Source organism: Python bivittatus, unplaced genomic scaffold (assembly GCF_059951505.1).
Source record: "Python bivittatus isolate LINGU-HERP-01145 unplaced genomic scaffold, Pbiv_v1 ctg000050_np1212, whole genome shotgun sequence".
Classification (NCBI taxonomy): Eukaryota; Metazoa; Chordata; class Lepidosauria; order Squamata; family Pythonidae; genus Python; species Python bivittatus.
In genome coordinates, this window is record NW_028277033.1 from 3483535 (window position 1) to 3508179 (window position 24645).

At 39.1% G+C, this 24645-nt stretch overlaps 1 protein-coding gene across 4 annotated transcripts in view; it reads right to left on the reverse strand.

Moving 5' to 3' along the window:
- KCNMA1 (potassium calcium-activated channel subfamily M alpha 1) overlaps positions 1-24645 on the reverse strand; it is a 523843-nt gene that overhangs the window by 70885 nt on the left and 428313 nt on the right. For all 4 annotated transcript variants that reach the window (XM_088128983.1, XM_088128982.1, XM_088128975.1 and 1 more), the window contains exon 19: positions 11373-11466. In XM_088128983.1, the coding sequence (XP_087985109.1) occupies positions 11373-11466 (94 nt within the window). The remainder of the gene's footprint in view (positions 1-11372; positions 11467-24645) is intronic.

Here is a 24645-nt window from a genome sequence, read left to right on the forward strand (position 1 = left end):
AGAAGGACTTCTGAGCAAATCAGAACTGGAAGAAAAAGTCAAGACCAAAAAAAAAAAAAAAAGGTAAATAAGTTAGCTCATTCCACTCTCCCTCTCTTCACTTTTAGTCCTGTATATTCTGGAGGTTTTACTACTTAAATGAAAAATTATTAATTGGGCAATGCCTTTGGTTAGTAACCTGCATTTTGATTAGGATACATTAAAGCAATGTTGATGACAATTACCTTGTATGGAAAAGTCAACCAAATTAGTTAACTTTTGTTGGGCAAATCCAGCAAGGACTTTCAAAGAAATAAACTCAAAAGCAGCTTCAGAAACTTGTTCTGGTTTTCCACCTGTGCCAACGTATTGGCTTTTTAAGGTGTCTCTCTCATCAACTCCCCGTTTTATGTGCTTTTATAGTTATTTTTTACTTATAATTGTTTTTTATGTTTTTATTCTTTTTAATCATTCTACGCCAGCCAGCCTCACTTTTATGTGAGATGGGCGGCTATATAAATACTAGATAGATAGATAGATAGATAGATAGATAGATAGATAGATAGATAGATAGATAGATAGATAGATAGATAGATCTTCCACTAGAGTCAACTCATGAGAGCCTTCCCCAAATTACGCTTACCTGGACTGCCTAGGGAGTCACATGTTGGATGTACATAACCTCCCTTTCATTGCATAAAGAAGTTTTGCCCCTGCCACTTCATATTGAGCAGATGACATCTTCTTAGAGAGAAATGCATGCACTCCAGTTGAGGACACATGACGTTTCTGGTTTTCATGCACTCCATGCAGCAATGTCGTTTTCAAGGGGGGGGGGCAGTTTTGTTCTGTTGCTTTAGATCCAGTGGGTAACATCGCGTGCCTTTCCTAGTCTGTCTTACAACTGCCCTAACAAATTGTGGCAATTAGCATGCGGTTAGTGTTACACGCAGGCAGCAAAGGCAGGTGGTGCTAATAATTGAAAAAGCATTTAGAGCTTTTACACCCCAGCTGAATATTTCATAATCTGAGGCATGTTTCACCATTTACTCAGTGGGCCTCTGTCACTTCAATCTTCTCTGACTGTTCTGACTGGTGCTCCAAAGCTCCGCCAAGTCAAAACTGACAGTTTCTCACAGGCAAAGTCCTCTGTCTACTGTGTCAGCTTGCCAGGGCCGGCTGCAAAGGTTGTCACGCTGCTCTGATGGAATGCAGCAAATGTTTTGTGACTAATACACCCACCTTTTGTCATCTAGCATTAGCTATTCCTGTGGCCCTCTCCCGTCTGTATCAATGGCAATAAGTTGAAACGAGGTTCTCTCTCTCTAAGGGTGCGCTGCACTAACACTTTCTGCCTGATCTTTACTTTTACAAGTGTGATCAGCAGTGGAATTTCCAAGTTTTCAGCATACATGTAGAAGCCACTTGTCACATTAAAAGTACAAGGCCAAGGATGGACAGTTACTTGTAACCTTCAGCTTAGTTACCCATACTTAGTTTACAATTGAGAGATGAGCCCTCCATAAATATTAACCCGGTCCTAATTTGACATTTATCTACTTCAGCACACAATCTTTTTTTTTTTTTTTTCATATCCATGTTTCATATGTAGGGATGCAAACAAATTCAGTGTGTTTTACCTCACTTCCTCCTTGTAGGTTGTTACTTTTCAAAAATGTATATGGCATTTTCACACTGTTTTCTCCTAATATGTGAATGCTTGTATACATTTCCGAAACAGCTCTATTTTTTTACCCCACTTTTCTACTAAGAAGCCATGAACTTGATTTTTGTAGGGTATTTTCACTAACCTGTTTTGTACACAATTCTAACACATACATGCTGTATACTTTTTTTTTTTTTTGATCCACAACTGAATCAGAAAACTTGGGGAAGTACAAAAGCTTAAGAGTGTTCTTCCTGCATTAGTTCAGCAGAAGAAATTATAGCAATTCATTCTGCAATAAAATTCTCCTCTATTCCCAGCAAAGTTGCAAAGTAGGGAGCATACTGCATCTCCAACGCTTCACCATTTTGATGCAGTTCTTACTGCAGCCAATTTGAACATTTCTTATGAAAACGATGTGAGCCTACTTAGCCTGTAGTTTGCATTTATCTTCTATCACCAGTTGTTTTTAGAATGGAAGCAATTTTGCAGTGTGGGGAAGGAACATTGAACTATAATGGATGCCGTTTGCCATATCTGAAAACCATACTTCAGGGAGTCTTCCATTTGATTATTTACCTTCCTTCTTTTCTATTGGTAAATAAAATGCATATTTTGTCTAAACTGAAGGTCTGGTTATCTAATAACTCAGTCTATGTCAACGCTGACAGCCAGTGTGATGTAATGGTAAAGGTGTTTTAGACTAGATCAGGGGAGACCCATGTTTGAGGTCACTCTCAGCCATGGAACCTCACCAAGTTCCTTTGGGTCAGCCCTTGCCTCTCAGCCCAACCGAGTTCATGCGGAAAAGTTAGAAGAAGAACTAGGTATGCCATCTTGAGTTTCTGGAGGAAAGATGAGTTATAAATCTAACAAGCAAACAAAAATAGCATTATATGCAAAGAGATGAACTACTAAGCTTTGAAAAGCCGCTTCCCTATGGCAGCTATTGTTTGGCAAGGCAGGAAAGAGGGAAACTGCAGAAATCACAGGTTGTAGAGACCACAAAACATAGCTTAAAGCCTAAACTATTATCACTTCATGTTAAGGTAGAACCAGAACCAACTGCTATTTCTCAAAATTGGTTCTCCAATGTTTAAAGTATTCCCACAGGAGGGACTCTGCATAACCTCCCCCCACCAAGAATTTATGTCTGTAAATTCTGTTGGCAAACTATTAAAGATTCATAGCCTAGGCTTGCCAATATCATAATTTAATGTACACTTCCTTCCACTTATGTTTTCAATTAATTATAGTGAATTGCTATATTTATATTTTAAACTTGGTTAAATATAGTTTATTGTTATAAACATAACAGCTTCAGAGCTGGCTTGTCTCAATACATATATATATTCAAGGCTTACCATAGTTTCTCCAGGTAGCTATTGAAAAGCAAGGACCAAAATATGCAATCTCCCCGCCGTAGCCCAGTGATAGGAGAGAACAGGAATGTAAATCTCGGTCATGTAACACTAAATAATAGTTTGGCTTCATCTGGGTATCCCACCAACAGACACCATCAGCAGTGTCTTGTCTGGAATCAAAGGATCATCCTATGAAATTATGGAAATTTGCCTCTAAACTCCAGAAGAATGAACAGATTTTGCTATGGAAGTAAAAAAGGAAGAAACTGTTCCTCTCTCAATATAAACAGTGAAGTCTACAGCAGAATTGTTGGTATGCAATTCACGATGTTTTATTCTGATATCTTGATCCATCACTCTCTGGAAGTCTTGAGTTCCTGATGATCAGAGCCCAGATGCGGTAGGTGGGTCATGTCATCAGGAGGGATAACCACCGTATGCCTTGCAGTTGCTCTATAGTGTGCTATAGTGGAGACATGGTCTTGCCAACGAATACCGAGGATGTGAAATTTCTCCAGTTGTTTGTGTCATCGGTACAGAGTCCAGGACTCATAGTTATGTAGACTTTCAGCTTTGTGGAGATATGGAGGTTGTGTTGATTGAGCACTGGCATATGCAGGTGGCCCAGAACCTGACTCACCTTGCTGATCCTGGAGTCAATTTCTTTGTGCAGAGACCTTCACTCGAGATGATGCTTCCCAAGTATTTGAAGCTGTTTACATTTGTCAACTGGGTGGTGTCAACAGTGATTTTTGGTTCTACAAGGTTGGTATTTGGCACGGGCTGGTAAAGTACTTCAGTCTTGTTCAGGCTGATAGTCAGGCCAAAGAGCATAACACAAGTAAGAAGTCTACAGAATGGCTCAGAATTTTTGTTTTCAATACAATAACTGGTACATGAATGAGGACTTGCGTAATACTGTCGCAGTATTACTTCCTTTATCCTATCGAATCCTTGATGGCTGCTTCTCAAATCTGTGTGTTTTCCAGAAGTGGAAGCCTAAGCCAGGAGGTAGTGCTGTGACAGAGATGCCTGTCCTCTGGAATAATATTCCCCCAGAGATCCATATGCCCCCTTGCTGAAAATATTCCAAGGTCTTGGGGAAGGGAGTAGGTGAACTTATCATCTGTTTCTTTATTTTATTGTTCTTTATTATGTAAAATGCCGAGAGGCAGAGTCAGGTGTTCTTTAAATTTATGTAAATAAACAAATATTTTATCCAAACTCCTCATTCTTAGGGCTAAGGGTACTTATAGCGGAAAAGTTACTATTAGGAATGTGTAGTGTTTGGGTTCAAGTTTCTAGAGAAACCAGGGGTGCTAACATAGCATACTGTATGTCTGCAACTCTTTAAGGCAGCTGTGTCTTTACCTAGGATAAGGTGGCAGCAGCTTAGATTGGCACACCCGGTGTTTCTACCCCCACACCCTCCAAGTACTCCCTAGTTACTTGCCCTGAGTCCATCGGATGATACTGGATACATGCTGAATTGACAAAGTAGACAATCCTACCTATTTGTTTAAACATGTTTCTTCCATTCTTCCAGAGGTCAGTGCTAAAAGAAAAGCATTATTCTAAATAATAGGAAGCAGAATAATTTAGTGAGGCAGGAGGAGAACTTCATAGACCCCATCTCTGTCAAGCTACCATGAGCCTAACATGGAACACTTCATGTAAGTACACGCTGTGCAATGATGCAGAAGCATCTATAGGTCTATGAGATCTATCAAGGTCATGTTCTCTTCTTCCCTGCCATTTGGCTGGACCTTACCAATCCTTTTGCACGCAAGCTTATTGGTGATCTCCTATGGAAAACAGGGAACACAGGGATGAATCTTTAGTTGTGAAATAGGGCAGGCCTAGCACCTGGAGGATTCTGAATATGAAGAGGATCCCTGAGAAACCCATTTGTCTGGAGGAAAACGTTAATGATACCATTTGGTTTGGAGTGGGCAGGGGCAAATTATATTTCTGCTGATGCCTGGGCTCCATCACATGCTTTCTGTTTCTGTCTTGAGAGGCAATGTTTTACCTCGTCTGACTCTCAGTAATCCAGCTCTGGGCTAATGCAACTGTAGTTATTGAAGACACTGAGGACCAGAAGCCACAATTCAGAAAGAGGTCTCTGTGCAAACCTCATTGAAATGAATAGGAGATACCATGAAAGAAAACATGCTGTCATAAAAACCCTATTTATTGTAAATGGGTTTTGTTCGTGACAAATGCCTTCTAGATTGAGTTTTCTTTTCTTTTCTTTTCTTTTCTTTTCTTTTCTTTTCTTTTCTTTTCTTTTCTTTTTTCTTTTCTTTTTTCTTTTCTTCTCTTCTCTTCTCTTCTCTTCTCTTCTCTTCTCTTCTCTTCTCTTCTCTTCTCTTCTCTTCTCTTCTCCTCTCCTCTCCTCTCCTCTCCTCTCCTCTCCTCTCCTTTCACATTATTGCCACTAACAGCTATATATGTCATTTGTTCAGATCTGGTACTTCTCGTGCTTTTGCCTATGATGCCACTGTGGACTGGGAACAATTCCTCCTTTATTACATCTGAAAGGAACCGCAAGGCCCATTGTTTATTCCAATAAACATTAATCCATCATTATGGAATTTTAATTGTCCATTTGGATCCAAGGACATTATAATATTCCCACTGTATAAACTATAATGATTCTAAAAATAATTTAAGGATTGCAAATTTAAATCTCTGTTACAAAGGTTGTACATCTTGAAATGTACATGGAACATGCAGCAAGAGAACATTTTAAAATTAATTTCTAAAATGGGAAATCATTATCTTCCTTAAGTTTAGCCTTAGCTCTTGCAGGCCATTGATACTTACTTAAAGGGGAACTAAACTGATAACCTCTTCAAATGTAGATGCGATTACTGATCAATACTGCAGATCTCTTGCAATTTAGACTGTTTCCCACTACCATTTCCCCCTCATTAATAATTTTAAAACTTTGGTTATCAATGGAATATGTTGCACACTAAGAAATTATTTCCTTGTCTCAAGCCAGAACAGTATATTATGAAGGTATTTTTCGTCTCCTTTCTTCTCTGTAGAACAAATATAGGGTCACAACTAAACTGCATTTATTAATTTATTCATATTTATGCTGCTATATGGATGTGTGTGTGTGTGTGTGTGTGTGTTCATGTGTTGAACTAGAATTTTTCAAATCAGTACTTCTGGCTCAGATCCAGGGGAACTTTATTCCATACCTGGGAAAATGGGACTCATTTCAGACTTACATTTATGGGGAAGAGGCAAGGGGATCTCTTTTGAAACTGTCTACCCCCCCCCACCTTTTTGGGGGGGGTCAAGGAAGCTAATGATAGCAACCACTGTTTTAACAGCTGCTGTTCTCCATCTCCTCAAATATGGTTTTGAGCTATTGGGTGCATGTTCCATAGCATGCTAACTGCTAGAGAAGGATGGGGAATACCTCTTGATTCCAAATATAATTTTAGAAGTGCGGAGGTTTTTGAGAGGTTTTGAGGGGATAAATTGGAATGAAGATCAAGTTTTGGAGGGATCACAAGAGCTGAAGAAAAAATGTCACCAAAGTAGGGGACAAGCATCCCCTGTTTAGAAAGATTGAAACATGATGGACACACTGCTTTGGCAGAAGTACACATAAAACATAGACTGAGAAAAGAGAGCCCTTTCATCTCCTTCTGGTGTCTGGTGTACTGCAATGTGTCAAGCACATGGAGATCTGGGAAATGCAGTTTCCTTTAGGCCAATGGTACCAGGTAGCCTAAAGGTACCTGGTACCAATATTACTTCCGTGTACGTGACCCACAGTTCAGCTTTCTTCTTCGAATGAGAAAATGGAAAAGACACAGGGACATGTTCATCATTTACATTCTGATGTCTGGATGATAGCTCTGGATGATCTCTTCCAATGGCTTCATAGAGATGTTGAACAATGTGGAGGACATGACAGGACCTGAGGATATCCCAGTTGTAGGAAAACTTTTGTAAGTCCCTTCAGTTTGAAAAGAAGCTAATGGAATATATTTTGCATAGGGCAGCTGCATTCAGAGGAACTGAATGGGTTATTTTTTGGATCCAGCCCATGGAATTAATTCTTTGAATATGGAAAACTTTTTCAGTGCTATGGACCATATTTGAAATGTTTGCATTTTCTGGAAGGCTATTAATAATTTAAATAACACCTCGCAACTAACTTTCAGAATGAAAATGGCAGAGCAGAGAATAAACTAGTTAGAAGTTGCCATTATTGTGACATTGTTGCTGTTTAATATGACTGATCCACTAGATGCTGATAACCAAATATCTAACAAATGCAAGATTAAAAGTTATAAAAGAAAATTCCTTTTCCTCTACAGTTGTGTAGGAGATAATGAGATTTATTGGTTTAATTTCACTAGAAATCTGGGTTTGAAATCATTATAAAAGTAAAATGTTTGAATTCACAGGATTTCACAGAAATCACACAGGTTCTGTAAGTATGCTAAAGAGGGACCAGAAATATATTACTGTATTTATAAGAATATAAGGGCATTTAGTAAAAAGTATAGTAACAGGACATTATAAAACCCATGAAAGTCAGAGTTAAAACATTCTGCTGTAATTCTGAAAGGAGACCTGACTGCACACTAGTCAAAGCATGGATGTACTATATATTGAACTAATAATCTTACCAATCACTTTAATTCTCCAATTAAGCCTATATAATTATAAAAAGAAGCTTAAGGGTCCAGGGAACCTCAACTGCACACTCATGGTAAACCCAAATCCAAACATTTCGAAAAAGCTAGCAACATTTCTGGGAGCGATTTTGTTTGCCTTGAAGTTGCCCTGTGCAAAATTATACCTAATCAAAATCTGCAGCTTTGCATTCAACTCAAAACTTGTGAGAAATTTCAAGGGAAACTTGATAAAGGATCTGCAAGATTTGTTGGGAAGATTTTGTTTATGGCCTCTGTAAACAAACTCAGTTAAGTGGTCAGAGGCCCTTTTCTTTCATCACTTTTAGATAAATGTGTTTATGGTAACACACATTTGCATTTGCGTGCCTGTTCTGAAAGATGTGATCTTCCCTTGATCTGGAATGAATCTTGGACTCCCAAACACTACAGGGGGAAGGGAGCAGGGACAGGCTGAGGGTTGGAATAGAGACTGGAGTCCGGCAGATGGACAAAGGAGGAAATAAAACAAATCTAGGTGTGCTGAGCTACTCCCTCATTGTCCAACCAATGTTTAGCAATTCTGATGTGTTACTGAACAGACAGCTCAAGTCGGAGATGAGTAATCTCCCTGAGTCCCTCTTCAGCAGGCAATGAAAGCAAGGCTCCACTTTGAAAATTCTTTCCCCATCATGCAAACTGGCACAGGCATGCTTTTCAAAAACCCACAGCCAATCTGTTGATCATTACTTATTTACAAAGGCCTTCAGGCAGAAAGTCCTGTAAAAACCATACTTGATACGATATACACTAGCTGTTTCGGCTTGTGGAAGGGGGGGCGGGAAGTCCCCCTAAGGCTACCTCAAACCATCACTTTCCATTGCACATAAAATGTACCGTGTAACACTAAAGTATTTAATATATATGGTATAATATATCTACAGGAAAGGCATTTGTGTAGAACTGTGTTAGCCTGTATTTGGTAATTTGATGTTTTGCTGAAGGCAATGACTTGAAAAAGCCTCCACCTAGTGTTGAGGACCTGTCATCTTAGTACCCATGAGCCAGTAGAATAAAGAAGTACCCTAAAGCAGCAAAACTTTGACACAGCTTTGAAGCATATGAAAACAGTAGAACTCCCCAGAATTATTATGACTCCAGATCAAAGAAATGAGGCATACTTTACATAGCAAACAGGGACACAGCACTTCACTCCAAATGTTGCGGGGTCCTCTGCCCTCTCACTCTTTTTCCTTCTTTTATTTCACTTTTATAACCCTATATTTATCAGATAACAGACGGATCGGGGGAATGTTTTCTCTCTCTCAAATTTCATATGGATAGAAATTAATAGAGATGAGATGCATAGAAGATAAGGGAATTAAACATGATGGGAGGATGTCCACAAGCATCATATAATGGAGGGAATAAAATGGGTTGTGGGCTCATTTTATTCCCTCTCTGACATAAACAAACATGTAGGTAAATCAGTAGTGCATCAGCAAGGATTAGCAAGATGGGAACTGGGATAACTTTTAGACCAAATACACAAAGCAGCAATGGTTGTTCAACAGAGAACAGAAAGCTGCATTTCCTCTTGCAAAGCTCTCTTTTTCTGTCTTCCAGTTCCAAATGTTGGTGAAAAACAGGTTGAGGAAATACACGGTAGAATTCAGGAACAATCAGTTTCTTGAACAATGCAGAAAACAGTGTGTGTCTAAATCTCCATGCATGGTACCCTCTGGTTTTAATCTAGAAACTGGCCTCTGCCACTCATCAGAAATAACAGTTAAGCACCAGAGCAAGGAGTGAGAAGAGTGTATTTTCTTGTTCCTCTGCTGATGTGCTATATGGACATCTAGATCAGTCATGATTTAAATCTTTAACATCCTTTTTCATTCAGGGAAAAAGATTGACACCCTGATCCAACCATATCTTGGGATTTCTTCAGGTCCTGCCCCAGCAGAAGCATCAAAGGATGTCATCAAAATGACAAAAGCAAACTCACACCTCCCCATGCATGTACAAAAGGGGTGGAGTTTGCATCAGAATAGTGTGGTGCTGCTGTTGACATTTGCCCTCGGTTGAACCTCCTGCGGATGCCTTGGCAGGATGTCAGCATACTCTTTATCTCAGTATTTCTCAACCTCCTCAACTTTAAGATGGGTGGAGTTCAACTCCCAGAATTCCTCAGCCAGCATGCTGGCTGAGGAATTCTGGGAGTTGAACTCCACCCATCTTAAAGTTGAGGAGGTTGAGAAACACTGCTTTATAGTATTGTAGCCAGGATTGGTACTCTCTATGCTTTCCTCAATAAAATAAATAACATCACTACCCCCTCTGATAGTAAGAAAGGTCAGGTATTGAATTCTCCTTGCAAGCTCCTCATGAGGGGTCACTGCAGAGCAGAGCAAGAACTGTGACATCCCAGCCTTAGTAGCTCCACCTTCCCTCTCTCCTTCTATGATATTCCTCTGCCATGGCTCCTATGGGACCATTCTTGGTTTGGCCTGTCCCAAAGCAGCTACCTTCCCTGCCTTCATTATTTTATGCCCCCTACCCATAAAAGTCCCACAATTTGGAAAGATCAGCTCATCAGCTGGGAAGTCTGACTGAAATTCAGCTGCCTCTGGGTCTTGTTCTGAAACTTCAGCATGAATCTTATTTCTGAAGCAACAGCCGGTTGTTCAACTTCAGCGGGTACCTGACAGAGAACTGCCATTCGAATGAGGCCCAAAGTGAAATTTAAAATCCCAGTATAAGGAAATTCAGAAGAATCTCCAAGCCTACCAAGATTTCAGTGGTGGCTTTGCAAGGCATCTCTATTTTGTGATCTGATTTTTTTGCCTCCAACAATATTCAGGATAAATATTTAAGAGACTTGAAAAGATGAACAAAAGGCCACTCCTATAGTTCACTCCTATTTCTGTATAATCTTGAGTTGTTTACAAATGAGTCCTAGAAGTTCTTATGTGAAGGAACTGCTCTGAAGACTGTCATCCAGCAGAACACTTTTAGAAACAAAGTGTTCTAAACACGTTTAGAACACTTTAATAATAATAATAATAATAATAATAAAAAGTATTTCATAATTAATCCTGTTTTTCGCCCCAGTACAAGTGCCTTAGTTTTGAACTTTGGTTTGGAAAGCGCACGGATTATGATCCTGTTCCCCCCTCCCCATCTTTTTTTAAGAATCAATCGAAATCAATTACAGGAAATTTGATTTCCATCGACAGGATAAAAGGAAGGTAATATTCAGGTTCATTTTTGATTGTGATGATACATCTCACATACGGCTTTAAGTACAGAAAACAGTACTCAAAGGGATTTCAGCAAAAAGAGAATTGCCAAAGGCAAAGCAACCCCATGAATTCTTCGGATTGGTTAGCGCTATCATTAGTGCCACTGCTGTTTAAGAACTACACATGGACAGGCTGGGTGACAGCTAAGACTTTAAAGCCTATGTATTTTTCAAACAGCTTTTCAAACTGTTTTTCATGACAGATTTTTTTCCCCAGCTCTATCATTAACTGCTGACAAGCTGACAGAATAAATACTCCAGCGTTTCAGAAACCATCTAACAATCTTTTACTTTTCCCAACACCCTGCCATGAATCTTTCTTCCCTTATTTTTTTTTTTTGGGGGGGGGGGGGGACAAGGTTGTTGTCATTAGGAGAGGAGATAAAGATATGAGCTATTTAGGATCTTACCTCATCAGTTTGGGCGAAGAGTTGGGTGAATTTCTCATGCCTCCATTTCGTTGCTTCTTTTTGGGCGAGAGGGTTGCCAGTTGCTCGTCTTCAACTAGAAACACAGGCAACTTATGAGGTTATGACCAGCTCCGCCATGGAATACAGGTGAAATAGCCAAGAACACACACCCAGTTCCACTCACATAGTCTTACTTTCTTTAGGTTCAGTAAAGACCCTACTGAAGTTAGTGAAAAGAGATTAGTTTAAAACTCAAGGAGAAAGAAGAGAAACAGGATACTGACTGAAGACATTCTTGATATTCCTGACTTTTTAAAAATAATCTTTTTTACCGAAGTTGTATTTTTGAAAAACAGAAATCGGTGCGGTGCTGCAAAGTTTAGGTATGTATAGTCAGAAATAAAACATCAAAAACTGCCAGACGGCACTTTGCTAATGAACCTGAATTTCCTGTTTAAATACCCAATCTGAGCGATCAAGGAAAAATTTAAAATTTTTGAGCCTTGATTTTAAACGTGGCAATACATTAAAACTATGCAAAGACCTTCAGCACAACTCAGAACGCATCACGTCACCCTTGATCACAAAATGAGATGTTACCATAGGAGCACATAGAATGAAATCAAGGTGGCTAACTGACAAAGGATGAGATTTATTTAAATGGAGATGGACATTTTGAGTAATAGCAAAACAAACAAATGCTTTAAGGTTGTTGCTGTTGTTATTGCAACTTTTGGTGAAATTCTATAGCACAACAGTTTTTACCTTAAGTAAAAGGTAAAAGGTTCACGCTGTGACTCATCGTCATTGTTATGATCATGATTAATGGATCGGTGTTTTTGCTGATTATAAACTTCTAGTTTAGCACAATCCTTCTGCACTCAAATAAAACAAACCAAATAATATTCCAAAGTTAAGAGGAAATGACGCCAATACGAAACAGTACATTAACGGACAATAACAAAACGTTACTGCAAATCATTTCAGGAATTATTGTAAGAAAGAAGAATAAAATGTAAAGGAAGGAGTAGGAGAGGGAGAACGAGGAGAGGAGAGGAGACAATTGTTTTCATTGAAAATGAACTCGAGAGAATCAAGAGAAATTCAATTCTAACATCTAAATAGCATTTTTAATAGGTTTAAGATATAATTATGGGAAGGGGGAGGGTTGGAAACCCAGATGTTAAACCTCTGTGGATGTTTTCTGTTGCCTGCATCATTCCATCCATCAGTGGACCCTTCCCTCTGTCTAAGCGTGAGCCAGTGTATCCTAGCAGAGGCTTCAATATCCTGCCATGTTTACAGGAGAAAAGCAGCTAAGCAGACCATCAGAAAGATTTGCTTTAAAAGGTAGATCTGATTTCCCCAATTTTATAAAGCAAATGTTAGAAATACAGTCCACTTTGCACAACACAAACTTGGAAAAATTCAAGCTGTTTTGTTTCTTTGTTTTTAAGGCAAGGCACAGCTCAAGTGAGATGCTGATAGGGATCACGGCTTCTAGTAGCAGAATGAAATATATCATTGGGCATCCAATGTGTTTAAATAAATAAATAAATAAGAAATAATACATATTGGTGAGACCCAAAAGTTCCTTTATTGGGTGGGCATGCTCTCTATTAATTATGAATGGGCAAAACAACATTTTCTCTGAATCCTTGTCATAATATTGCATTACCTGAATCCTGAACACTTTCTTTAATTTTCCGCTTTTATTCCATGCCACATAAACTAACCCTCGGCATTTGCTCAGCTACAACTACCTCTTAAAACCAGTCTTGTGAAACATAGTACTAATGGAGATACTTTCTTAATAACATCTATTTATGACACTATAAGGCAAAGCTCTGTTGGTAATACATGCACAAATGCCTTTTGGGCATGATCCAAACACAATTGAGCAATTTTAGCTCCCATTGGTTTTAATGGGAAAATCAAGCATTTGCTGAACTTTTCTCCTTTGAAGTTCAAAGAGATTATTAATTGTTTAACTGTGATGGGATGATGATGTCAAAGCAACTGAATTCAAGTAAGTAAAATGAATGGGAACTCACTAACACTAGCTGGCCAAAATGGGTATGGGGTCCCATTCAGTGATTCTGAGGTGGAAGGTAGAAAGACAAATCTCGAAGCAGCACTCTTAAATTAGATAAATTAATAAAATAAAGCACTCAAAGCAATTGGGTTAGCTTTTGGAGGTGAGGCATTTCTGTTGGCCACCATTTGCAATGCTAACCGCAAATCAGGAGGTCTTCAAAGCACCGCTGAGCTCTAAAATCAGGCAATTAATGGGTCCACAGTGCAATATGAGAAGACAAGAAGAGTTAACTTTGTGGTTGTAGTGACAAAGCCTGTGCCCTCTGTCTGTGTCTTCAGAGGAAGGTCAAAGACAACGGCTTTCTACATTCTCATGAAACCAGTCAAGAAAGATCTGTATCACCATAACACTGTGGTTCCCATCTCCTTTTATCAACACAGCTGAAATCAGTGGACAACATAAAGGTGTGAATGAAAGAACAAGAGAACATATCAATAAATGGCATTAAGGTGGCATCACCAATCAGAACTACATTAGTTGGAACTTAACTACAAGAAGCAATTTTTAAAAGAACTGAGACGTACTCCTGAAAGCAGTCCTGTTCTCCTCAAGCCAGGTGGGAGAATGACCATATTCATTTAGACGGGTGTAGGTTAAATGATGTCAAGAATACAGGTGTCATTATGTATCTTGCATATGAATTATCTTGTGGGATATACTGTAGAAGGGTGGCACAAATTGCTAACAGTAAAAATATCTTACAGGTTCCCGACTGCCAAAAACAAAAGGTGAACACTTTTCTACTACCACTATTTTCACTCCCTAAATCCTCCAAAACAGTTTGGATCTGATTTGTGATTGTCTTCACATCTGTTGGCTAGAACAAGCAGCAAATGTCGCCCCAGTCTAAGCAGCTACAGGTTTCATCATAACAACAACAAAACTTCACCCTCCACCCCCCACAAATGGAGGGGAAAAAAGGGGAGGAGGAGTAAAGAAAAAAAAGTAGGCTGGCCATTGCAGGCTGGTTGCTTTCCTGGAAACACTGGGTAAATTCATCCATACTGGTTTTGTTTGTGCTACTGGGGGCAGAGAGGAACTGCAAAACCAGCAAGCCCTCATTCTCTTTACAGAACCCAAAGACCCCAAATTGGTCTGCAATGGCTTTTAAACTGGCACAGCATCCTCGTTTGCAAGCACCCCTAATGAATCCTGCTTGTATTATTTAAGGATGATGATATACAATTCAATGAAAACTAAATAAGCACTATATTGTCTGCTGTGGACCTCACTAAAGACAGCTCGATTGTTCTTTATGCCATTCATTTCTCAACTCTTCCTTGACCAAAACAATATAAAACTTCTATCAGTTACAAATAAAATAGACATTAAAGCAATAAAGAATGGTTTCTAAAGATCTGTTACAGATTGTAAACATTCAATACCACTATCAGATAACTCCGGCTTTAGCACAGAGCAGGTCTAACAAGTACAAGAATCCTTTGCCCCCTCTTTACATTTTGGTGTAAGAATTGGTAGCCCTGATGCACTAGAAAAGCTCAGGGCAAGGAGGAGACAGCAATCTTGTTCTCCTTTCCTCCAGATAATTCTGCATACCACTTGTTACATAGGAATTGTCTGCTCTGGACCTAACTAAAGACAGCTTGATTTATGTCTTGATATTGTTCCTTATGCCTTTTCTTTATGTCCTGATGACATTAGGGCTTGGAAAAAAAGAAAACACAGCTACTCTAGAGGTGCAACTTGCTCTACTTCTGCTCAGAAGGAATGCACAGATGGGTCTGCAACAAGCTTACTAAGAGGTGAGAATGGGGATAAGTAGCAAAGACAAATTCCTTGGCCTTATTAAACTGTTCTGGAGCTCTGCAGAGAAGAGGCACTTTGAGGAAAAAAAGACATGGCTACCGTTGCTGCTTAGCCTTACTCATTTGACACTGTGCCCAATCTTAAAGCTGGCTTGGAGGGAAACCAAAGCCTATTGCATCTATATCATCACTTAAGCCATCTAGGAAGCTCACTGGTGGAGTGGGGAGAGTCCTTTAAAACAACCAGGTTTGTCTTTCAGTGCTCCCAAATGTTCAGTTAAATAGTCACATTTTAACCAAAGCTGTAAGGATTAGGAAACAGAATGCCATGGTCGGCCACCAGAGATTGCATTTCATAAGGGTAGCAGCACAAAAGAAAACACCCAAACTTACAGTCTCCCTCTTTTGTTTCATACATGACTCTTCAGACCAAGCCTTACTTAAGGAAATCTTGTCCTCATTATGCATACTAAGGAAAAGAACCACCTTTCATTCTCTGTGGAAGATGGATACTGATCACATTCCTGCCTGAACGTATTACCCACATCTTAGCTATCTTTATGGTTTTCAGTTTGCTTCTCAGCATAACTCACAGGCTGTTACTGAACTTTTTGAACTGGAAAAAGAGATTTAGAAGAATTGGAGATTTGGGGTATGGTTTTTGACAATCTCATTAAGATCTTACTTCAGATTCCCTGCTAGCAGCATTTTGAACAGGGCCTGCTCAGTGGTGATGATTATGCACTGTAATTTTCAGATGAGTTCAGTCTGGCAAAATTTCTTCTCTGCAGAAAGACACCTGGGACTTTCTGAAAAGCTCAGTGTTGGGATTCTTCAGTTTCTTAATCTTTGGATTCACAGACTTAACCAAGCATGAAAGAACCCCCTCCCCCTCTCAAAAAAAAGAACCACAGAAGGGACTTTAAAACAAATTAGTCTAAATCTTCTGAAGAAGAATGGAGTGACTAAGTAATTCCTCCCTATAAACACTCAGGATTATGCAGAAAAAAGAACCTGAATTATTAGGTCAGGAAGTTGACACAGAATACTGTAGAACTAAACTCCATCCTGTGTCATCTTAAAATAGAAGACCTATGTTTCCTTGATATCTTTCACTAAAAACACATAATACATAATCTTTGCAATAATCAAGAGCTCGTTTTTGCTTAATAGGGAAAGATCAAACAGTTTTATCTTCAAGGAACATTCACTGTCAAAAAAGCATCAGATAATGGATAATAAGGCTTCAGAGCCCCTGATTTACACTGCAGTTTAGTTTAAAAATCACAAGGATGTGTGTGTGTATGAATGACATAACTTCCAGACAATGTTCCATGATCTGATTTAAAAAGTGCAGGTAATTTTAATAGTTTCTGAGTGAAAGCAGACATCTGAAACAAGAACATAGTTCCTATCCTCAACTCTTCCTTTAAGCACCATCAAGACAATGTCTTCAAAAAAGCAGTGGCCAGTCTCTGAAGTATTTTTACATACTTAGGGGAAAAAACCATCAATGCCATCATCTCACCTACATCATCCAGAAAACATCTAACGTGGACTTTCAACAAAGCTCCTCTTGATGTACCTTCAGATAAGTTGTACCAACTCACAGGATTAATCAGACATTAATGCAAACTTGTATACATGCCAAAACTCTTGGTGAAAATGGTAAAGATTTCAAAGCCAGCCAAGCATGAAACATAAAACCATCCAGAAACCATTAGTTGTCTAGCTATCTTGATTAAGGTATTAATCACTACATATGGAAAAACCCACATCTGCAAAGACTTAGAAGAGCATTAGTAATGTTATTTCTACACTGATTGTACAACCCATGCACACAACTACACATCTGTTGCCTGGTGAAACCAGCTAGAGGGCTACCTACAGAGCTCTTGATTCAAGCCTGACTTTTTGTCTGGATAATAGTGACGTTGGACTGGTAGGCCCAACAGATCATGCTGAATCAGAGGGGGAGTGTGTGGAAGACGGAGGTTTTCTTTATAGTTATTAACAAGCAGGATGCATTCTGTGATTCCATCAGTGGACTTGATGCCAACTACTGCACAGATACTTGCATGCTTGAACTAAACTGAAGAACTTGGTTTAGCTTCATTCTCTGCTTCTAAATAATAAGAGAAAGGGGTAAATTAACGAGCTGGGCATTAAAAGACTACCCTGATTACATCTGCAAATGACTTTTATATGTCAGCTGCCTCCAAAACCATGTTGGCTCCAAATGGTCTGGGAATCCACAACGTCATTCTGGAAAACTTCATTTATGCCAATTAATTGCAATCCTTTAAAGTATCTATTTCAAACTGGATTTGTTTGGGTAGCTGAAGCAGAATGTTATGATTAGGATCCAATGCATGTGTTTAAAGATTTTTCATGGGTACTTCTTTCAGCCCAATTGCTCACTTTCCTACTACGTTGGATACTACCCTGCTAGATTCCCAGTGTTCAAAAGACTTTTTTTCCCCAAGTCTTGAAGTTCATGACTGTGCCTATAAGTATCTGGATTCACACATCATACTAAGCTATTATACGGTTTTGATTTGGCTTAGAGTAATAAACCCAGTCATTAAAGTTTGCAAAGCATGGTTTGTGATAAGTACCCCAATACTTGTGGCTTATTCCACAAGCCATAGTTCACCCAAAATAATAACTGTGTGTGTGCATATGTGTGTAAATGAACATTTGGAACTGAACTGTGGACTGGATTACATGCATGTGATTTTTCCAGATATTTATTCGAGATTACATGTCCATGTGGTACATAAATGACAGGATATGAATTTAGCTTACTATTAATTTATTTCAATATATAATTGTACAACAGAGAGAGTTGAATCTGCTATTCCCATCATCACTACAGTCAAATCCTTTATTTATTTAGATTATAATATCAGATTTTTTAATTACATGTCTTGTTCCTAAGATTGGCTTGAGTATATTATATAGAATAGTGTCTTATAGTGAAAGCCTAGCCATATCTATTCCATTAAGTTCAGTAGGACTTTATCACAGCTGAGTGTCTATGCACACCTAGGAGAAAACCCACTGAACTCTGTGACCTCTCGCCCAGTGAACATGCATAGGAGAGTAGCTTAATTCTAATTCATTGAAATCATTGTCCTAAAACTAAAAGCATTCAATGAAAAAAACAGTTTGGGGTTTTGGGGTTTTTTTTTAGTGTTTCATGTTGAATTGCATCACTGGAAAAAAAAAGTGAATAAATAATATAGGACTAAAAACAAATTGTGAAACTATGAGGTTTATTATTTTATTGGATGAGAGAAAAGGAATTTAAATGGCGGTGTGCATAATATTTATATCTTGTAGAAATTATACAGAGTTACCAAATCAAGCAAACTGATGAGAAACTTTTAAAAAGAAAATAATCCATTCAAATGTAAATTTCCAATTGGAAAGTAGACAGAGATGTCAACCAGTTGCTTTCTAAAAATGGAAAGCCTGTCTTTGACATACAGAGCTTGTCAGAGGCAATCTACACTTGTAACACTAAAGCTTAAAGGACTTATTTCACTTTGCTATTTAACAAATTTCATATGAAGGGGTTAATTCTTTGCCCAAATCAGGAGATAAAGTGAATCATATTTTTGCATCTGGAGCTGGCAACTCCTAAGGGTGTTTAACTTTGGACCCCCTTGGTAAGGCTTTCATAAGACCACCTTGCATTTTCTTTTGTAAATGGTAATATGACAGATTTTAGCTCTCAGTGTCCATCTGCACGAAGAACAAACAGTGACATCTTTATTTCCCATGGTATCCCCACAGGCATACAAGCCAGGAGCTACTATGGGATAAACATGCCACACTCTTCCTACAAAGTCATATTAAGGTGAACAAAGACTAATTCCTAAATGAACAAGCAAATCAAGTACGAAATGAAATAAGACAGCATTTCTATATGCTGGAGGAACATTTCAAAAGCTTGAAAACTAAAGAAGGAACAGAAAGAGGATATCCACTGTGGATCTCACCCTATATAAAACTATATAAAACTCCCACCCACCCACCCACCCACCCACCACCCATCCATCCATGGGTCTGTCAGATCAAGCAGCATCCTCTTTCCTATAGTGCAAGTTAAATGTATCTGGGAAGCTGACAAGCAAAGCATTGATTTAAGTGGTTCTAAAATTGGGTATAAGCCAAATTTCTTTGGCTATCAAATTCAGGAATCCATATGTCTGCTTGTTTGTGTTATATTGCCTAGGCATTGCAGTTCAAATAACGGTTGCTGGGTACAAGGACAGAAACAGACGCGGGCTGCACGGTGTTTTCAAAATTCAACAGAATTAAAGGTAGGTTGGAGCCACTTGGAACAACACATGAAGCCAGTTCAACTTCAAACAAAGAGCCTTTCCATCTGCCAACCCTTCGGATTTCAAGGTAAGCGCCACCTGAGATCGACCTGGGTTGTTATGATTGTGGATCTATTCCATCTTGCCTTCTGTCCCATGTGAATACAAACACTGGTGAGACTGATTAGGAATTAATTAGCCACCAACCAGCTATTAGCACAGTGCCAGATTGCTTAGCTTGTTTTTGGGGGGATGTGGAGAGGAGGCAAGAGGGACTGTCAGCTTGAGAGGCAACAATTCCCTTGAAATAAAATTCCCAGTGCAAGGAAATTACTGAGATATCCTAGAACTGCTCACAGCTGCAAGCCATATATACTGATGCGATTTGATCACCAGGAGATCCATCCTATGTAAAAAACAGAACTCCTACTCCGCACGGCAATCACCAGTGAGTAAGAGGTGAACCCCACTAGCACTACTATTCCGAAAATGGCCTGGACTAGAGATTAATATGTCCTTTTTTCTTTCTCATTAATGCTCAGTAACACAAAACACATTGTTTGCTCTACCTGCAAACAAGACGACTGGGATATAAGTTGGCAAGGAAGTCCGTCGATATAAATCATGTCACACATTTGGTGTCACACTAGACACGTTAGAAAAATAGGGGAAAGATTATGCAACACAGGTATTTCAGACAGTAACTCTAGGTCTACACAACTGTCTACATCTACCAGTCTAGGAGAATATTCTTCTGAAGACAGCCACACGATTTTAGCAGATCTAGAGACAGAAAGAAAGGTCATATTTGAAGTCTGAGGCATTTACGGATATCTCAGTTTTTTTTCTTTGATATTTACTTGCTACATGGTAGATAATTTTAATAACAATAAAGTCCTGAAACCTTCTTTTTTACACAACCCATTTGGATAATTGGTATTTCCATGCCCATGGCAGTTTCTGCTCCATTCCTTTTGAATGTGCATTTGCCATAACTAAAAAGGAATTTTATGTAGCTTTAATTTAAATACAACAGGGCAGAATACCAGTGTAGCATTTTGAAACAAATGGCTGAAACTAGCTCCTATGTGATTAGCTTAGAAGCAGCATTAAAATTAAAATATTTTTTAAAAGAAAAAAAAAAATCCAACTGCCAATATCACTGTCCAATAATCATGACTCTCCAGATGATAATGCAGTATTAATGTGAGCTAATGGTGGAAACAGTATGATTATTTCATCCTCAGATTGCTATAGTCATCACGAACGATGACTGCAGACAAGTACCAAAGAATTTCTGCAGTTTGCCTCCTCTCCCACAGCCGCCACTTAAGTTAACCTCCCTAAAACCAAATGGCTCCGTTCTGTAACTTGGCCCTGTTCCATAAAAGGCTGGGCAGCATTACAATTTGCTCCATCTTATCAAATATATATAATCAATAGGTTATTAAACTTCCATTGACCCCAGCTTTCTTGATCCACAGGTCATGAGAGAAAGCCAGTCTTCCCAGCTTGTACGATGATGCCCGTGCAGACCTTCCATCTTATGACACGGTGAATCTGGAACCAAATACGTCCAGAACAAAGTGTCAGCTATTTCTGTGTTTCTGCCCAGCACCCTCTGTGGAAAATAGCAGATTAAACATTACACTCTGTATGTTGAAAGTGTACAGCTTCAACCTTTCCCCAACTGGCTCAGAGCAATGAATAGATGATGATCTTGGTTGTCAGCTGCCGCACAGACTTAGACCCCTGCGTGATCACTCTTGGGTCCCTCTGCCCCTTGTCAAATTTGCACAGCCTTACGTTGAAGCTACAAAGTATGGCAGATTCACTGTGGATCAGGAATAGCCCAGACGGCTGATGTCTCTTTCTTCAATGAAAAGTTGAGCTGATGAGTTTGTAATGCGTTTATATATGAACTCCCTTTGATAAGAAATGTATATACTTATTCTTATAAGTGTAGACTATATGTATGTGTCTGTGAGTGTCTGTGTGTGCCTGTGTCTGTGTGTACCCTCAGTCAGTTTGCTTTGGAGCTCATCGAAAACACCAAAAGGGATAAATCAAATCATTTACAATTTTGCCTAGAGAGAAGGAGAAGTATGTACTTGTGAACTCCTTAAATAAATATTTCATTTAATTATTTATGCCTCAGTCATTAATACTTTATTTTCTCTGCTTTGCCTGAGCAGAACACATCATGAAATCATTGATTAGTACGCCAATGGTGTGAAGTATTCACTCTCTAAAATATTCAATCTGATGGAAAGGGAAGGAGTGCCTATTTAGGTAAGAATGATGCAAAAATCTGTGAAGAATCTGGGAACCTTTGCCATTCCAAATCACTAATAAATTCCATGGAATTTCTAATCATGATGCATCTGGGCTGCAAAACCAGCATATCCATATTTGAAAGTGAGCAACAAAAGGACAGCTTTTGAAATCCCTGGTCAGGGTTATATGAGTGTGTCAACTAGCTGAGACATTACCTTCCTCACATTTCGGCAGCACTTGCCTTTTATCAGCATATGATAAAAGGTTGAGTTTCTATATGTTTCAGATTCTAGAGGTGCTTCATTCAGCTTGCAGAATGTGGGTGCCTTTGTACATAATAATACATTGCTCTTTGAAGATAGGTTCACAGGCTGTGTCATTGGAGGAGCCTGCAAGCACTCGCTTTCATTTGCAATTAACTATGGCTTCTTGTAATGATATATCCAGGACAAAATATGGTTTCTTCTATCTAAACAAGTGATTAATAGTGCAAATCATTTGACAGAGGAGCTTTGCAAAGTGCATTGGTGGAACCCAAATGCCCTTCTCCAAAAGACTTGGTGTGACTTTCACCAGGCACGCAGAGATAATCAGGAAAGCGTTTTAAGCAGCTGCCTCAAGGCTTACAGAGGACACGGCTACATTAATGACCCTGAAAAGGGTCCTTTGCCCACATTAAATTAATTTGCAAAGCACCCCTTTCAAAATGCCTTGCACAGCTCTAGTAACCATAGGCTGAAATGGACTTTTTGGAAAATCGAAGGAGTCGCAGGCTGTAGTAGTTCAGATGTCTATCAGCAACAAAAGATGAATGACTGGAAGTGGGAATCAGCCCTTGATCTGAATTCAAAGACACAACGTGATTTGGAAAGCAGCCACTCAGGCCTAGGAAATCACAGCTGACTGGTGCTACATGGAGGTTGCTGCTCACTCTAAATCACACTGCCCCTCCAGTCTGGATCTCTATAATGCCCTACTGTGAGATTCATTCACATTGCACATCAGTTAGAGTTACACTGCAATGGAAGCATGGTTACATACTGACCATATAGAAGAAACTGAAGCCTACTAACCAATATCTGCCGGCGTGTTCCCAAGCTGTACTTTCTGAAGCCAATATCCTTCCAAATTCAGCACAAGGCTCCTGTCCCATATACAGCCTATTAAACTTGTGATGCCTCCATAAACACATATTCTAGCTTATTAATTGCTTGGTGACTCCTCCATTACTAAGAACCTGAAAGCAGTTCTGATCAGGGATGGAAACCAAAAGAATCCAAAGATCTATCAAAGACGGGTGGGCATAATAGAAAACTTAAATCATTGCTGGGTTGGCAACAGGTTTTTCTTTTTAATCCTCTGAAATTGCTTCCAGCAGGTTCATTCTCTTTTTTACAAACTCTCCTATTAACTAATTGTGCACTAATTTCTGTGACGAACTAATTAAAGACCTGTTTCTCAGTAATATTAACGTCTAGAAATTAATTTCAGCTGTTGTTTTTCCTGCCTGCTTTCATTTAAGCCTAATGTAATTAAAGCAAATTACGGGACCTAATGAACATAAACTGCTACATATCTCCAAGCAACAACATAATCCTCTTTTTTTTACTTCCCCAAGAAGACGCATACAATAAGCTCAGATTGTCAGATCCTAGAACATGTGTCAGGACCTTCAGGAATCAGTAGAGAAGGTGTCACTTGAACAACTGGGCACATTCTACAATTAGCATAAAGAATATAATTAGCGTAAGAAGATTCCCAAGTACCATTTGCCCTCCCTCCTCCATGTTAGCATCAGGAGTGAAATACTTATGACAGATGTGCAAAATGATCTTGGTGAAATACGTATGACAGATGTGCAAAATGACCCTGCACCCCTAATTCTTCTCTTTTTCTTCTATTTCTTCCCTTCTTTCTGCTTGCTTTTATGTTTTCCCCTAGTGTTACAGTCAATTATATCTTTCAAGAAAGTACTGCATACACTGGTGGTGCTATATATACAGCTAAAGGTTCTCTCAGATGAGCTCAATGCTTGGCGACTACATGAGTATGTCTATATATGGTTTCTGGGGAAGGGGGTGGCCATAGTATGAAAGCAGTTGGCCACTGCCTTCTTCTACAATATTTTTCCAACTTCCCATCCGAGCCTATAGCCCTGGGATTTTTTATCTGTATTCCACATAAGTACTAACTAGATCCAACCTCTGCTTAGATTTGTCAAGATCATTCAGAGTTAGCTACTTATTCATCCAGGTTAAGCCCAACGTACACACCAACATTCACAAAGCTGTCTTTGCGTTAAGCTCCTGCAGGAGGCATTGGTGCAGAAACAGTGTCATGTTACATGTCCTTTGTTCCATGTACACTACCAATTTCCTCTAATTTTTCAAAAAGTTTTCCAAAGGTGGAGGTATTCCAGAATGGCAGTCCATGAAATATCCACTGCCCAACCACGAACATAATTCCCTTCTCCTCTGTCATACGGCTACGCAGTCCTACATAAATAGAGGAATAATTGTGTTGTCCCATGGAATCACAGTTCTCTGTCTCTGCACCCCAGCATAGTGTCTGAATAGAGAAAAAAAATGCTGAAATGACAGAGTTCCAGTTTCTTATGGACTGTCTCCCTGGGCAAAAGGTTCATTTGCGGTACAGTCGTTCTAAATGCTGTACATCCAGAGGTAAGCAGTGATGTAAAATGAAGGCTTAAGGATACTACGGTCTTAGGCTCTGTTTTCTGCCTGTATCTGATGTACATTCACATAAAACATTAAATACTAATTTCTGGAGAGTTAGAATCC